Below are 17474 nucleotides of genomic sequence, written 5' to 3' on the forward strand. Positions count from 1 at the left end.
ATTAAATGCACTCAACTGACAACTATTGGCGAAAACAAAGAAAGGAAATATTTCTGTAAAAACTTTCTGTTGTGGAAACTTTCTCCACTGAAAGGTAGAGGTTAACAAGGATTTTGCAACAATGGTTTGTTGCAACCTGTGACTAGGTAAAAATTGTAGAACCTTGTCGGTCTGGTAATAAGGGTAACGATTCAATTTCCTTCAACTCCAATCCCAAACTGAAATCACAACCAAAATTCAGTTCACTCCATCCCTCTTATAATCCAGTTAGCCAATCAAATAAGTTAAATGTAACATCTACCAATATAAAAAGAGTCATCGCCCACACAAAAGGTTTTTGCTGCCACTCTTCCTGAGAGTCGCAGGTAAGTGCTTCAAGTTTTCTCAACACCCTTCCACTCAACAGAAAATAAAATCAATTGTTATTGATTTTGTAAAGCCTTCTCAATATACATATTCCTCATTCTTGATCCCCAGAGCAGTGGTGACAAACCCAATCCTTTTCATCTGGCGGAGCTGCACTGATCCCAACGCATCTAAAATGGAACCAGTTATCACATTGATCACAGCAGATCATGGCCGATCCGTCATCAGGTTTATTACATCCGGGACAAATCCAAACCTGCTCACTCTCCTGTACTAAAGTGGGTTCCTCAAAACTGGTTTCTGACCAAGAAATTCCTTCTATGGACTCCCAGTCATCATAACAAGTTTCCGGACCATTCTCTTGTGGTTCATATTCCGCATGTAGTTCTAGCGGATATAGATGTTTAAGAGAATATGTTCTCACACTCCCATCACCCCGTCGTATCTGTGCCGAGCGTACCATACCATCGTCTCCCAGAAACAATTCTTCTACTCTCCCCAATGCCCAGAAGGGTCGAGACTTGTTTGGAAGTTTTATCGTCACAATATCTCCAGGTCGTACCTTATTAGATATAGTTGGATAACGATCTTGTTTACATTCTCGAAGAGAGAGTAAGTAATCCTCATTCCATATCCGTTTAAACTCCTTGAGCAGCTCATCCCGGTTCTTCAAAGATTCCAACAATATCTGTCTGGACGGTAGTTCCCCTTCATTAATTGGTTGAATCTCCATTCTAAGAAGAAGTCCAGGGTTTTGATCTGGGCGCAGGAAGTGATTGGGCGTAATTACCTCCAATCCAGAGTCATTCGAACTCACATAGGTTAACGGTCTATTGTTCACTGCCCATTGGACATCTGAAATGGCTGTCCACAGCTCAGATTGACTGTAAATATACCTTCCAACAGTTTTATAGAGGCATTCCTTTAATGTTTTAATCATGCGTTCCCAAACTCCTCCATACCAAGCCGAATGAAGAGGGATCTTAACATGCTTTATATTATACTGCCCAAATTTTTCATCAAATTCGGAAGAAGTTAGGGCCTGATTTAGTAAACTAACTCCAGCAAGAAATGACTTTGCATTGTCACTATATATGTGAGAAGGCAAGCCCCACATGTTTGAAAACCTGATGAAGGCCAGTATAAATATGTGCACCGTCATGTCCTCAACCAGTTCTAAATGCACCGCTCTGATTTCCAAGCATGTAAATATGAGAATGTAAACCTTAGATTGAAGATTTTGGTTTTGAACCCACAGGTGTCCCGTATAATCTATCCCTGTATGTAAGAATGGCCTTACCAGATTTACTCTATGTTTAGGCAGGTCTGTCATCTTAGGATACGGAAAATGTATCGAGTTGATTTTCTGACAAATAAAGCAGTCCTTCAATATTCCCTTCACAGCCTGTCTGCCTTGAGGTATCCAAAATCCTGACATCCTGATTCTACTAAGTGTAGCCGGCACACCCAAGTGTTTAGCCCTCTCATGCTGATCCTTCACAATTAGATTAGTCAAGGGATGATTCTTCCCGAGCAATACAGGGTTTAAAACCTCATATTGTAGATTAAAATTTTTTTTGATTCTGCCTCTGGAGCGGACGACACCAGACTTGTCCAGAAATAGGTTTAACTGACTCACAAGGTTCGGAATGGGTTTATCATGAGGTGCATGTAAGAACTTCAATTCAAGGGGAAATGCCTGTTGTTGCATTGTCTTGAACAAGTAGTCAGCAGCAGCCTGTTTATAGTCCAGTTCCTTGCCTCTTGCTTTGGATATAAATTCGAAGACTCTGGAGACCACACGTAGAAGTTTGTTAATACACGAAAATCTGTCAAAGGCGACGATAGGCTGAGACCAGTTCTCATTACAGGTGTAGAACAGGTTCGTACGAACTATTTGCTAGTTGTCTGCACTAAGACAATCCAAAGTACTATCAGGCCAACAGACAGTTCCACCAGACAACCAGTTTGGTCCAGCACTCCAAAAAGAGAAATTTTCCTTAAATTTAGCTGCTGTCAGTCCCCTAGTCATTAGGTCCGCAGGGTTCTGATTGGAAGGCACATATTTATACCTGATAGCAAGGTTGTAATTTGCAAGTATCACTTCTTCCATCTGTGTCACATCCTTGAGGCGATTCTTCGTGAAAATGTTTTTATGGCTCGTCTGCTTGGACATCAGCCAAGTGAGTACAATTTGGGCATCTACAGCCAAATACAAACTTCCAAATTTCGTTCCTTGATAGGCTCTCAAGATATTACTAAGACATTTAATTGCCAAAAAAACTGCTAATAGTTCCAGCGTTGGCAAGGTTTTAGCTTTTAATGGTGCCACCTTTGCTTTAGCAAAAATCAGAGGAGATATACCTCCCTGAACTGCATATACAGAAAACCCATATGCCTTTTTTGAGGCATCTGTGAATATGTACAAATCCGCAACAGTATCGCTATCAAGTACCTGTCTTCTAAACGATAACGAATGAAGTGCCGACAAATCACTAGCTAGTAATCTCCACCTTTCCTGCATTTCCTTTGGAATGGGATCATCCCAATCAATATTAGCCTTCCACATTTCTCCCACCAATATGCGACTTTGAATGGTGACTGGGAGACATAAAGACAATGGGTCAAATACACTGGATGCGGCTGATAGTATTTGATGTTTTGTTGCTAAGTTGGGGTCACAAGTTCGCTGGACTAGGCTGATGGAGTCCGACTCTGGGTCATATCTGTAACCAAGAACCTTTTCCCATGGACAACTGTGAGTTGTCAAAGTCTCATCCTTCCTCATCAATTCCTGTAGCTTTGGGCAATTGGTGTTACATGATCGAAGATCAAATCCTCCTTTCTTCAATCTTTCCTTTATTTCACGATATAGTTTTCTCAACACACCTTCCGAATTATTCGTACTGACCAGATTGTCAACATAAAAATTTGAATTCAACAGTTTGGTGCAATCATCAACTGGAAATCTCGATGCATAATACTTCAATATGCAGTTCAATATAAAAGGGCTTGCGTTAAAGCCGAAGATGATGGTCGTATAACGGTAACATACCAGACGATCATCCCGTTTTAGAAAGAAGCAAAACTTATTTCTATCAGACTGCTTTGATAATCCAATCATCAGAAATGCCTTCCTGATGTCGCCCAATAATGTATATCTATTAGTCCGAAAATGTATATCTATTAGTCCGGTTAAATTTACCCCTGGGTATGCAGCCTCGTTTAAGGATACTCCTCCCTTGACCTTCAATGAACAGTTGAAGACTGGTCGCATTTTAGTAGTTGCTATGCTCTCGGATTTAAAGACTGGTCGATGAGGGATCCAAACATGTTTATGGAACTGTTTAGGTGAACAATGAAAGGGTTCTATTATGCCCTCTGCCTCTTGTTCGGCAAAAACCTCTAAATATTCCTCATAGAGGCCCTTCATTTCCAGAGTGTGTACCACCCTATCTAACACCTTGAGGGCTACTTGGTGATTAGAGCGCACCTGAGCTAATTTATCAGTGTGCCACGGTAACTGCACCCAGTACCGTCCCTCCTTAAACTCTATATTTCTCATAAACTCCTCTACCTTCTGGGCATCATAGTCGGACAAGGTATCATTTTCTGATAGCCCCAAAGACTCCACACTGTAAATCCACTCCAGACCTCTTTCTACAGTACTGTCCTCAAAAGTTTCTTTATAGGAGTCCGAATAAGAAGAACACACGTCAAGAACACTATTAACAATGGAGGTCGGACACTTAAAAGTTCTCATGACTTCTCCATAAACTGGAACCTTGTGTTGGATCGTTTTAATTTGATGAGGAAACATGAAATTCCTGGGATCCCCAAAAGGTATCACTCCTCGTTGGGAAAGCCAAGCTTTCCCATTCATACATTTTATCATTTGTAGGGGTTCCATAAATTGTAACAGGTCTACCCCTATTAACCCTTCCAAAGTTATATTGGCATTTCTTCCTAAATCTGTATCCAGGGTGTAATCCAATTTCGTAAGGTTCTCGACCACAATCGGCAAATGCTCCACTGTATGAATGATGTCTAATTCCTTGTCAATAAGGATAGGTAGCTGCCGCTTTACCCCTGGCGTCAACTCCACTGTTGTGGTAAGTCGCTGAAAATTGCAGGTTTTCCTTCCTAGAAACGTCACAATCTCAAGGTTTACCTCTGAGACAGATCTTGGGTCACAAGCCAGATCCTGCAAAATTCTTCCACTAAAGTACGAATTTTGACTGCCCGTGTCTATCAAACATCGCAGCTTCACAGCTTTGTCCCCTCTTTGTAGTACGATGGTAGTAATCGACAAAATACACTGCTGCTCACCCAAACCGGTATTGATACATTCATTTGTTGATGTATACGGCATAGGGCACATGATTGTGGTATGGTCCTGGGCTGAACATCGCTCACAATTGCCCTTAGGGCTTCTTTTACAGGGACACGAATCACTGAAATGATTGCTACTTGCGCACCTATAACATAGTCCGAGTTCTCGACAACGACGTCATCTTTGAGGAAATGTATGGTATTCTTCACAAACTTGAGTGGAATGACCATCCCTCAAACAAAGGTTGCAGGTGGTATGCCTCTCTTGGATATGGAAGTTCTCCAATGTTGGTGTTGTTGTCTCCGGTTTTCTGTCTGGATGAATGTATCTACGAGAGCTACCATAATCCAAATCTCTCTGGTTTGCTTCAGGGAGTGCAGCCTTCCAGGATTTTAAGATCCTGATGCCCGTATCTAAAATAGAAGTTAAAGATGGATGCGGTGCCCCTACAGACCTCACTAATGCTTCCTTAAGACGGTTAGGCAGTCTTTGGAACAGTATATGAGCCGCTAATGCCCCTCCGCCTGAATTTCTTTTCATAAATCCATATCCCAACATAGAGTCCAATTCCGACAACTCGTATTTAACCTGAGACAAATAGTTTTTAAGGTATTCAATATCATACCTGCCTCGGGTGGACAGTTTGAATAGGCTAGAGAATATCTCCTCTCTAATGCCCTCTTCATCCCAATAATTATCCTTAAGAATTTTTATTGCGGCATCATAATTATTGGATGTCTCCTCAAGATGATGTATTAGCCGAAACGGACGTCCCGTAACACAAGTCTTGAGGTAGGTTAATTTTTCTCTCCTTGATTTTAATCCCGAAGTGCAATAGTCAAATCTAGTGAGAAAATCTCTCAATGCAAATTTGTTCTCAAAGTCCAGGCCATCAAAACTAGGGCATTTGACCTTAGGCCTAAACATAGAGGTGTCAACTTGAGATGGCTGCATTACCTTTGGGAGTATGAAGGGAGGAGAATCATCCTTGTGAACCTCCGCAGTTAAGTTTTGTAAATCTCTTTTCACCTCCTCTTTGAATTTGATAAGGTCATAAGCATGCGGTGCCACCCTATCTCTAGGAAGGAATTTAACCAAGTTTTCCTGAACTTGGTCTACTTTAGAAAGCCACTCGTTTATGTTGTCTGTGGTGTTCTTCAAGGCACATGCATCCACTGCGACTCTTTTCTTTAATTTTTCTAATGTGTATCCGATAATGTTTTTATATCTTTCCTCCGTATCCAAAAGGGCCTCAAGAAGGTGATCCGTTTTTTCTTGCATTCCTAAGGAATCCTCAAGGGAAGACATTTGTTCCGCGGCCATAATAATAAAAAAATAACAGAAGAAAAAAAAGGGAGTCGATTTAATATATAAGGCCACCCCGGAATTTGTGTGGGAGTTATTTTTTTATTTTTCACGTGCCAACATAATCATAATGCGTGCTTAAATTGTATTTATTTTTATAACAATTTTTAATCCAAATCTTAACCGTGTCAACTGGCACAAGTTTCTATATTGATTGGTGCTTCTTTGTTACAATAGCGAATTTCGAAAATTGAAATACTGAATTGTTTCTAGGTTTAGAATACTTATTCCAATTTTGATCAAAATCCATTCCATAATTTGGATTCTATTTTTTTTTTTTTAATTTAAGATCTTAAGAAGAAACTGAAATTCATGGAGTCTTGCTTGAGGACTAATGTAAATCTGAAATATTTGAATTTTCAAATGGAAGATTGAGTCCATACTACACCCTCTAAATAATATATTAAAATACTCCCAAGAAACTTAATTTTGGTGGACAACTTAATTAGGTACGGGCAAAAATGGGTGGACCTAGTTAAGTCGATTTATCATAATTTTTTTGTAGGTTTCCGACTACTTTTTGATTTTATTTGAAAAGATTAGAGACTAAAGTTAATTTCCTAAAGGGGAAAAATTATTTGTACACGTGAAAAAAAAAGTTATGAAAATTATTTTCACGGCGAGCTTACCAATTCAGCTAAATTTTGAAGTTAAATAAATTCATTGTAAAAATCCTTTAATAAGATAAATATTAGTTTTCTTAGTCTACTTCAAAGATAATTAGTAAAGTAAAGTCTTAAGATATTGAATTAAATAAATAAAAAAAACCACCTTGTTTGTGCAAAAATAACTTAATTAGCTCTCAAAAAGCAAGTAATTTACCGTTCGCCAAAAACGCAACAAACTAAAATTTTGTAAACACGATTATAAGGAGGCCCAAAATTTCAGCCAATCGAAACGCTGTTTCAAAATGAAGCCATGATAGTAAAAGGAGGTAGGGGTGCTAGATCCCCCCCACCACCACCAGATGTGCATCCATACATTCCTATTCTGAACGTTTGTATCAATTTTCATCATTTTTTAATTTAATTATTTTTTATGTTCCTGTTTTTGAATTAACTTTTATTTTTAAATTATAGTTCGAGATTATATAAAAATTATCTTACGCCGGAAGTTTCACATTCTTGCGAGCAAGGAAATTATTAAAATCTTGCATGTAAAAATTATGCAAAATCTGTAATTTAAAAAAAAAGTAGAAATATTTTTGCTATTATATTTTTTTTGTGTGTGAAAATATTAAATAAATAATGCTTAATTCAATGGTAATATCGGTAGTTCGAGAAATTCATTTTTCTTCCAGTTATATCGAATTAATTAATACGAACTTTTGGGGGCTTTTTCGTAATGTTCCTGAAAAAATTGTTATTTTTTTTATTATTGTCACAAATTACGATGCTTTATTTATATAAAAAAAAAGCAACAATAAATTCTTGCGTTTTTTATTTACTACTGAAAATCATAACTTTAGTAAAGGTATTTTGGTGCTAATGCAGAGAATGATCCGCGCTAATTTTTTAAATCGTATTTCCATGTTTAATTAAAGTTTTATGATATGTTTTTTATTCAATTGTAAGGTTAAAGGGTAATCTCCAAAAATACCGTTAGGGCTTACAACATGGCCGCCAGAAGAGTCACGTGATCCGGTTGATCCAAAACATGAATCGCCGTATTACGAAACCGGAAAACGCAAATTTAAAGCAAACTTTGACAAACAAGCATAATAATTAAGTACAAAAACAGTTTTTCAATATCATAATAATAAATAATTTATTTAGAATGGTCATTTAATTTTTTGTTGAGAAACAATCACAGTTTGTTTGTTTTTTAAATGTTTACAAAATGTCTACGAACGTGCGTAGACATTTTGTAAACATTGTTTTTAAAAAATAAAAAATAATACTTCTATTATGTTTTAAACGACTGTAATAGTTTATTTTGGAAGTATATTTCATAAAGAAAATTGACAACCCACTTTAAAAACAGAAATTACAAGTTTTATATATTTTATTCGCAGTTTTTTGTTGGGGGTGTCAAAAATTCCGCCTAAAATTCTGATACACCTAGTCGACCACTTGTTTGTTCTGAATAAAATACTTTTTATAAACACTGTTTTAACTAAAACCAACCTAAGATTGTTTCTCAAAGTTTGCCTATTTTTATAACAACATTATATCAACAAAAAATTAAATACAAACAAATTGTGATTGTTTGTCAAAGTTTGCCTTCAAGGCTGCGTTTTCCATTTGCACGATTCATGTTTTGGATCAACCGGATCACGTGACTCTTCTGGCGGCCATGTTGTAAGCCCTAACGGTATTTTTGGAGATTACCGGTTAAAGTACAGAATAGGTACAAAACATTCTCCCTTTCCTATGTTAAGAATGGCATTTTAAATAATAATGTTATTATTTCGGCACGGTAGGTGTATCAGAAACTGGCCATTAAATTGATGATCAGAACTTTAATAATTCAACTTACTATTTTCGAAGCTTATAACTACTTGAAAAATGTAATTCAAACCCTAATTTATTTAAAGGAGCAAAGGCCAAATTAAAAAAAAATAATAATAACAGGTTTAATAGCAAATTATGCAATATTTGTTTTTTAAAAGCGGTTTTCTTTAAAAATATATAAAGAAAATCAACATATTTTGACTTGCTTATATATATATATATATATATATATATATATATATATATATATATATATATATATATAAATGACAAAAAATCACTTACCTAAAAAGAAAATACTATTAAATGGGTAGTTCCATTCTTCATTGTTGAGAATTTATCAATATTTATATTTTAAATTCCATGTATTTTTTAAATAAAAGGATTTTTTAAAGCGAGGATCGTAGAAAATCGCATTTCGTAACGTGTTTTGTGCCAAGCTTAAAAGGGCTCCTCCTGCTAATATGAAATTTATCAAATATGGATTCGTCAAAGGGACATAAATAATGTCTCTTTTTTATTGCATGTGTTAATCAAAATTAGTATTTTCCGCCCTCCATAGTTAAAAAGAAACGCACATTCACTTATAAGTTTTTCCCCTAAAACAAAAAATCCAGTTCACCAATTGTTTTTTTTTTTTTTAATTCTCTTAATGAAATACACGAGTTTTTGATTGATATATTTAATACTTCTTTATCGACTGATATTTTTTTTTTAATATCTAAAAAAAGATAACATCGAATGAAATAGAAAAATTTGCCGTCAGCATCCGGTATTTACTTGACAATATAAGCATAACATGAGCTTTCATTTAAAAATAAATAAATAAAAAAAGGAACGTGTTTTTTAAAAAAAAAATAGGTTTTACACTTTGGACTTTATAGGTAAATTTCCAAAAAACTATTCTTTTTGTTGTTGTTTTAAATTAGAATACTTTCTTTATTGATCTTTTATCTTCAATTCGTGATATATAAAACTTTGATACATAAATTAATTATTAAAATTTTAATAGACATTTCAAAATGGGGGAGGTGAATTTAAAAAAAAACGTTTGTCCAAAATATTTTATTTGGTTTATTGGAAAGAACATAAAATTTCACATTGACCCTGAAAATATCGTAAAAATTGAACCTATAGAAAAATTTTGTTACATTTTTAAGGTTTAAAAATTGAAAAATATTTAACTCATAAAATTCAATTAATTTCATTATGTATAACAAAATGGCTGCATGAAGGCAAGCCGGCATTTTGTACACATTTTGTAAATGTCATGTCGTGTTAAGCATGTATGTGTAATAATAAGACAGGAACACGTGTGTTTGGTTGTAAGAAAGGAACTGAATAATGGCGCCCGCTTTATTGATCGATTGCTATGCGCATGCGTGAGTGCATAAAAAAGTTGGATCAGGAAACCGAGATGAAAGGGTCCATATAAAAATAGCTGAAACGAAAGGCGATATCATTACATCTCCCTTTCTCTGAAAACAAAGATGACTTATGCATGTAAAACAAAACAAAGAAAATGGAGAGACTGGTTCAGGGTAGACTGCCTGAACAGCTGCCGCGAAGCAGGAGATTATTTTGCCCCATGAGATGCTTGCTGGGAGGTTATGAGTGTTTGCTCATCACAAGTTCATTTTTGATGGTGGTCGTACCACCATACCACTACGGGTACGTTTTTGAGTGTCATTTGGTATGTTTGGGGATGCACACACAAGTGGATCCACAGATGTCGCACATTTTTGTGGAGCTGTGTTGGGGAGGTCTTGCGACATTTGTGGGGTAGGCGTCACTGGAATACCTCTTATGTGTTGTCGGTTTCTTCGCAGCACATGCCCAATGACATTCTCCAGGAGATAGGTTGTCGTTTCTGATTTTGGTGATCAGTGGAGATTGGATTCGTCTACCCATGAGTAGTTGTGCAGGGCTTGGTATGACACTTGAAATTGGGGTGCAGTGCCAGTGCAGCAGTGCGATCTCAGGAGTTGTTCCCGACTGTTTGGCTTTCTTGAGAATATTCTTGATAGTCCTTATTTGACGTTCTATGAAGCCATTCCCTTGTGGTCTCCAAGGTGACGTGGTCTCATGATGGAGAATTCGCGGTAGAGATGACTTGGAAAGTGTGGTCCATTATCGCTGACTATCTTTGATGGATGGAAGATTTGGCGTGTAATGTTCACTATAACACTGCTTGGTGAATGATCAGGTAGGCGTTTGACTATAGGATACTTTGAGTAATAGTCAGCTATGATCAACTATTGACTTCCGTGGAGATCAAACAGGTGTGTGCCAACTACGTCCCATGGCTTTGTTGGGATGTCATGTTGCATTAGCGGCTCTTGCATTTGGGAGGGCTGATGCTGTTGACAGATACTGCATGACTTTGTGAACTGTTCAATGTCTTTGTTTATGTATACCCAATGAACAGTGTCCTTGGCAAGGAGTTTTGTTTTCTCTTGTCCTAAATGAGCAGCATGTAGTTGTTCTAATATGTCTTTTTGTAGTGTCTGGGGAATGACGATTTGTTGTCCTTTGAGGATAAGACCATCATCAATTGAGAGCTGATCTCTTAGGCCCCAGAACATTCTAATGTCAGTGGGCAGCTGCTTGATTGTCTCTGGTCATCCCGTGATGATGGTCTCTCTCAGCTGGTTAAGCAGAGGATCTGCTGTCATACACTGTCTTAGCTGTTCGATGTAATTAGTGGAAAAACGAACTGTATCATCCCGGACATCAAGTTCGATAGGGTCCGCATTACAAGGTGGTGGTAGGCGCGATAATCACTCAACCAAGAGGTTGTCAGATCCCTTGTTATATGTGAGCCTGAAGTTGTATCCTTGGAGTTTTATTAGCATTCTTTGCAGATGTGCCGGGGCTGAGGTGAGCGGTTTGTCGATGATCATAGTGAGGGGGGTTTGTAGTCAGTGACGACTTAGAAATGGTGGCCATAGAGGTATGTGTGGAACCTCTGTGTACCAAATACGATGGCCAGTAGCTCACATTCGATACATGCGTATCTCTGTTCTGTCTGTGTGAGGCTCTTGCTTGCATATGTGACTGGCGATATATTGCCATCCTCATCTGGTTGTAGCAGAGCTGCACCAATTCCATGTAAACTCGCATCACAGTGCATGTATATCAGTTTTCTAGGGTCAAAATAGTGGAGCAGGGACGTTTCAGATACTTCACTTTTTATCTTTTTGAAAGCTTCCTGATGGTGTGGTTCCCACTGGAAAACAGAGTCCTTGTGTAATAGGTCACGCAACACTGCTGTCTTGGAACTGAAGTCCTTGACAAAACGAGACAGGTATGTCATCATACCCAAGAATTGTTGTAGTTCCGTCTTGTGTGGTTCAGGTATTTTCTGTAGGTCACGTACCTTTGCCGGGTCTGGTTTTAGTCCGGTGTGTGTGTACAGGTTTCCAAAAAAAAGATATTTCACAGCATTTGATCTTGCACTTCTCTGAGTTCAAGATAAGGCCTTCTTCGGTAGCGACCTCCATGAAACGTCTTAGGTTTTCGTCATGTTCCTGCTCTGTCGAGCCATATATGGTGATATCGTCAGCTATACCACAAGCACCAGTCCACTTCTCGAGTATTCTGTCCATCTCGAGTTGGTAGATGTCCTGACTGACACACAAACCGAATGGCAGTCGTTCAAAACAATATCTTCCAAATGGTGTTTGGAAAGTTGTTAGTGGCTGACTTTCAGGGTCGAGCTTTATAGACCAGTACCCAAACTTAGCATCCAACTTTGAGAAGAATTTTGCTCCTGCAAATCGGTGGTTGAGCTCCTTGACTGTTGGAAATTGGTGGTATGGCCGTATGAGAGCTTTGTTTAGCGCTCGTGGGTCTAAGCAAACCCTAATAGTGTTGTCATGTTTGGTGACATAAGTGAGAGAGCTTACCCAGTTTGTAGGTTCGTTGATGCGGCGAATGACTCCTTGCGATTCCATCTTGTCGAGTTCCAATTTGATTTTTTCGCGCATGGCTATAGGTGTCCTTCTCGGTGGGTCTATGTGGCATGGTACATTGGGGTTGACAACAAGCTTGTGGGTGTTCTGAAATTCACCAATACGGTCCAATCTCTTAGGGTATATGTGCATTAGGTCAGCTACACTATTGATGGGTTGGTGTTGGGCTGAGATGGCACAGTTCATTGTCACTACCCTAAGAGCCACAGATGTTGGCATGGCCAATATGGCTGCTCCTGGTACATCAACCACATAGAATTCGGTATCCAGCCATGGGGAGTTTTTATACTTGCACCTAAAAGTTGTTGTGCCATAACAGTTTATCCTAGTATTGTTGTAGGCTGTTAACATACATTGTGTTGAGGTGCGTGATCCAGGCATTGGGTTTCCAGCTTCGTCTATACTGCTAGGGTACATGTTGCAGAATATGCGGATAGGCAATGTATTTGCTTGTACCCCTGTACCTACTTTCAGCTTGAAGGTATGAGTGCCTGGGTGGTCCTTTATCTTGATGCTTAGATCAACAAATGCCTCATTTCGCAGATCTTCCATGTTTGCTGGCTTTCCGCTGTTGGTTGTGATGGAGCTAAAGGTGAGGTTCTCCATTGCCGTGCCTGTGTCAGTCATGGCTTGGTCGTCGTGTTTGGCAACGCTGTTTATTTTCTTGCCAAACTCCCATTGTTGGTTATGACTGTTATGCCAGGGCCTTCCTTGTTGTCTCTTGGTTTTGTGCTTCCCTGAGATGCAAACTGTAGCCCAGTGACCTGTTTTGCCACATGTGTGGCATATATCATTTTTGGCAGGGCAGTGTTCTTTGCCAAAACGGTGGCTGAGTCCACAATTTTTGCAGGTTTGGCCGCGTTTTCAGTCAATCCCTTGCCACTGGTGTGTACTATGGCTTATTGCGGCTATCTCTGGTGATTCCTGTAACTGGTGGAGCTGGTTGACATAAACTGCTGAAGCCTCGTGTGAACGGGCTAATGTAATGGCTTCCTCGATTCTGTAACACTTCGGTTTGTTTAACAGTTCCTTTTGCAGTTCGGGTATAGGTGTGCTGGCAATTAGTAACTCGACGAGGCGTTCCTTTAATTCATCGGTACTGAAATCACATTTCTTTGCCAACAGTCGACATCTGTTGATGAAGATGTCTGTTGTTTCATTTGGTCTCTGCTGGTATTTTCCGAGTTCCAGTCTACAAACGCGGTGATTTGTTGCCCGTTCTAGCTGCTCCAAAAATGCAGCAAATATTATTTGTGGATCTTTGCGATCGTCATCCTACATCGACCAACTATTATACCAGCGTAAACCTTCTTCGCCGGTCGCGAGAAGTTAAGAGGGACTTTATCCTCGTGTTTTGTCGCTTTGACGGTGAAGTAAAGTTCCATTCGTTGTCGGAATAGTTTGAATGATTCGGTGATACATGTCGAGCCCCAATCAAAACTAGGGACTTGTAATGAAATTGTGGCCATGATGATAAGAAAGTGTTATGAAAAAAAGGTACAGACAATTTTTGTAGCGTGGGAGGTTAGAAATTAGAAAAAAAAAATTTGTTCAGCGTGCGAGAAATTAAAAATAATCGTTTTCTTTTTTTTTGTTTTTTTTTCTACTGTCTGTGACGTTATAAGATTGTGTGTTGTTCGATAATATCGCTTGCCACCATGTCATGCCGTGGTAAGCATGTATGTGTAATAATAAGACAGGAACACGTGTGTTTGGTTGTAAGAAAGGAACTGAATAATGGCGCCCGCTTTCGCTTTATTGATCGATTGCTATGCGCATGCGTGAGTGCATACAAAAGTTGGACCAGGAAACCGAGATGAAAGGGTCCATATAAAAATAGCTGAAACGAAAGGCGATGTCATTACAGTAAACACTGTTTTTTAAAAAATAAAAATAATACTTCTATTATTTTTTTAAACAACTTTAATAGTTTATTTTGGAAGTATATTCCATACAGAAAATAAACAACGCACTTTAAAAAGAGAAATTACAAGTTTTTTTTTTAAATATTTTATTCGCAGTCAGTGTTAGGGGTGTCAAAAATTAATAATTCCACCCCATCTTTCCAAGCTTATAACTCCTCGAAAAATGTAATTCAAGCCCTAATTTTGTTTTTCAATTAAAGGAGCAAGGACCAAGGTTTCATTAAAAAACAAAAAAAAAAAAAAACAAAAACAACGTGTTTTTTAAAAAAAAAAAAAAAAAAAGGTTTTAAACTTCTGACTTTACAGGTAAATTTCTAAAAACCAGTTCTTTTTTTTTTTGTTTGTTTAAATTTGAATATATTATTTATTGACCTTTTCTCTTCAATTTGTGATATATAAGACTTTGGTACATAAATTAATTATTTAGTTTTTAATAGACATTTCCAAATGGGAAGCGTGAATTATTCGACCCCCTGTCTTTCTAAGCTTATAACTTCTCGAAAAATGTAATTCAAGCCCTAATTTTTTTTTCAATTAAAGGAGCAAGGGCCAAGATTCCATTAAAAAAAAAAAGAAAAAACAAATAACGTGGTTAAAAACAAAAGGTTTTAAACTTCAAACTTTACAGGTAAAATTCTAAAAAGCACTCCGTTTCTTTTGTTTGTTTTAAATTTGAATATATTATTTATTGACCTTTTCTCTTCAATTTGTGAGTAAATTAATTATTTACTTTTCAGTGAGTAAATTAATTATTTACTTTTTAATAGAAACTTGAAAATTGGGGGGGGGGTGAAAAACGTTTGTCTAAAATATTATATTCGGTTTAAAGAACATAAAATTTCACATTGACCCTGAAAATATCGTAAAAATAGAATCAATAAAAAAGTTTGATGGATTTTTAAATTTAAAAAATGGAAAAATATTGAGTTTGGAAAATTCGTCACTGTTTAAAAAAAAATATTTTTATTACTTTTAAAACAACTTTAATAGTTTATTTTGGAAGTATAATCCATAAAGAAAATAAATAACCCACTTTTAAGAGAGAAATTACGAGATTTTTATATTTTATTCGCAGTTTCGTGTTAGGGGTGTCAAAAATTCCTACAAAAATTCTGATACACCTAACCTATCACTCTCTGCATGAGTACCGGTATTTTTTGTTTAAACAAAATACTAGATTTCCAGTCAGATTTAAATAAAAATAATTAGTTTATTATATTCTGCGGTCATTATTTGATAAATACTGAAAATGTCATTAAAATTGGTTAATTTTCTGATTTTTGGTGAATTTTTAAGTAAGGGGAGGGGCGGGTCAAAATGTTTATACATTTTCAGCATCGGCGTTCATTTGGCCAGTAATTCTGTCCAAATCGGAGGTATCTGATTTTGCATTAAACTAAATGCAGCCCACATTTGTACCCTTTATTACGTCTAGCGGTTATGTACTAAAATTAATTATGATCAGTTAATTAGTTTACGAATAAATCCTACATATAGAAATACATAAAAATAAAAAGTTACACATATCTTAAAAAGAAAAAGTAACTTTCTTGTTCAGTTTATACTGAATTATCTCCCTTATTGGCTCTTCCACTGTCAAAAGAAGGATTTCCGTTTTACAGAGAAAATAAAAGAAATATGTGAAGGTAAGTCCAATCATGGCCGAAATTCTTTTCATTGCTTTCATTTTAATAATCGAGTTTGAAGCTTGAAGATAAAATGTTGGAAATGCTTAAACTTGATGCAAACAAAAAAGGAATTCTATTTTTATTATTTCTTAATTCTCTGATTTCCGAATTATACTTTTTCCAAGAAGAGGTAATTGAAATTTTTTTCTCGTTTTCCCATTTTCTCAATTTTAAGTGTAAAGAAATGACCCAAACATTTTGTAAATAAAAATAAATGACCTTCATGTTTTGTGTGTGTCATTGAATTGTTAGTAAGAAATATTGTTTACATTTTCCTTCGAATATTATGATTCGTGTTTTTCTCAATGTTTTTAGTGTTTGGGTTGAGAAAATGGTTAAAAACCGAGTCCATTCAAAGGCATAATATACATATATATGTTATTTGTTTTTGCGATACGTTTTGAATGAATTCAATTTACGAAAGTGCATTTTTACCTAAATGCGAGTTGGGAATAATTTCCCTTTTAACCAATTTGGTACCCCCACATGGGGAGCGGTATATATATATATATATACCGCTCCCCATGATAATTATATTTTAAAAATAATATATATATATATATTTTTAAAATATAATTATCTACTGACACGTATTTTGTCGTCTACGACTCATCCGAGTGGCTGAATCTAGCGAGATTCAAATCGGGACCCCAGGGTAATAAGCCTGACCTCTTTACCCGCTGGTCCATCTCGCCGATAGTTAGGATATATTGCGATTTATTTAGATGTTATTTGTTTGTTTATATATATATATATATATATATATATATATATATATATATATATATATATATATATATATATATATATGGGTGGCCGGCGTTGTCCGTTGTCCAGGTGTTTGGAGGTGTGTGTTCAGCAAAAAAAAAAAAAAAAAAGTGCTAGTAGGAAAGCAGGTTCGAACCCGTACCCTGAAGGAGGAAAAGAATGGAAAAAAACGTGACGTCTTTGCTGTTACGACCACTGCCAAACCGGAAGTGATGCAAGTTTAAATTAAAGCTAGACAACCGAAAAGAGGTGATGATGAGTTTCCAAAATATCGGCGAAAAAAGCGACCCCTCCCTGTAGAAAAATGCCCAGTTGAGGGTGAAGAAATTAATATTTTTAGCCAATTTTACGGTATTTTTCGTCTGAAGGTCGAGCTTCAAAACGATACTGATCTTGTGAAAATCCGTCGCCTCTGTCCAAAGTTTTAGGCAGACATGCAAACATACATACATAGATTTATATATTTGTAGCTCAAATTTTCGACCCAAACCGATTAAAAAGCTTGCCCTATCTCTGAATACCCTTTATATAAAATTTCAAATGTTTAGACCAGAAATTGTCTGAGTAATTTGGTAGAGACCGCAGAGGTCAATTTTTTAAAA

The 17474-nt window shown here is 36.8% G+C and overlaps 3 protein-coding genes across 4 annotated transcripts in view; 1 reads left to right on the top strand and 2 right to left on the bottom strand.

Annotated features, from left to right (window-relative positions):
- LOC145241274 (uncharacterized) overlaps positions 1–17474 on the top strand; it is a 102873-nt gene that overhangs the window by 63750 nt on the left and 21649 nt on the right. Inside the window, exon 1 of one of the 2 annotated variants that reach the window (XM_080104014.1) lies at positions 15685–16062. The exons of the other annotated variant lie outside the window; for it this stretch is intronic. The gene's annotated coding sequence lies outside the window, so the exon portion shown is untranslated. Of the gene's footprint in view, positions 1–15684; positions 16063–17474 lie in introns of those variants that run through there. 2 annotated transcript variants of the gene reach the window in all.
- LOC145241672 (uncharacterized) lies at positions 461–1483 on the bottom strand. Its single transcript, XM_080104801.1, has one exon. The coding sequence runs from the start codon at positions 1481–1483 to the stop codon at positions 461–463; it is 1023 nt and encodes a 340-aa protein (XP_079960927.1).
- LOC145241673 (uncharacterized) lies at positions 2267–4747 on the bottom strand. Its single transcript, XM_080104802.1, has one exon. The coding sequence runs from the start codon at positions 4745–4747 to the stop codon at positions 2267–2269; it is 2481 nt and encodes an 826-aa protein (XP_079960928.1).

The sequence above is a fragment of the Euprymna scolopes genome, chromosome 20 (genome assembly GCF_053919585.1).
Source record: "Euprymna scolopes isolate OS-2025 chromosome 20, ASM5391958v1, whole genome shotgun sequence".
Lineage (NCBI taxonomy): Eukaryota > Metazoa > Mollusca > Cephalopoda > Sepiida > Sepiolidae > Euprymna > Euprymna scolopes.

Bases quoted from the DNA above. Each gene is read 5' to 3' on its own strand.
- LOC145241673 (XM_080104802.1), bottom strand. From the start codon at position 4,747: ATGTGCCCTATGCCGTATACATCAACAAATGAATGTATCAATACCGGT.
- LOC145241672 (XM_080104801.1), bottom strand. From the start codon at position 1,483: ATGTGGGGCTTGCCTTCTCACATATATAGTGACAATGCAAAGTCATTT.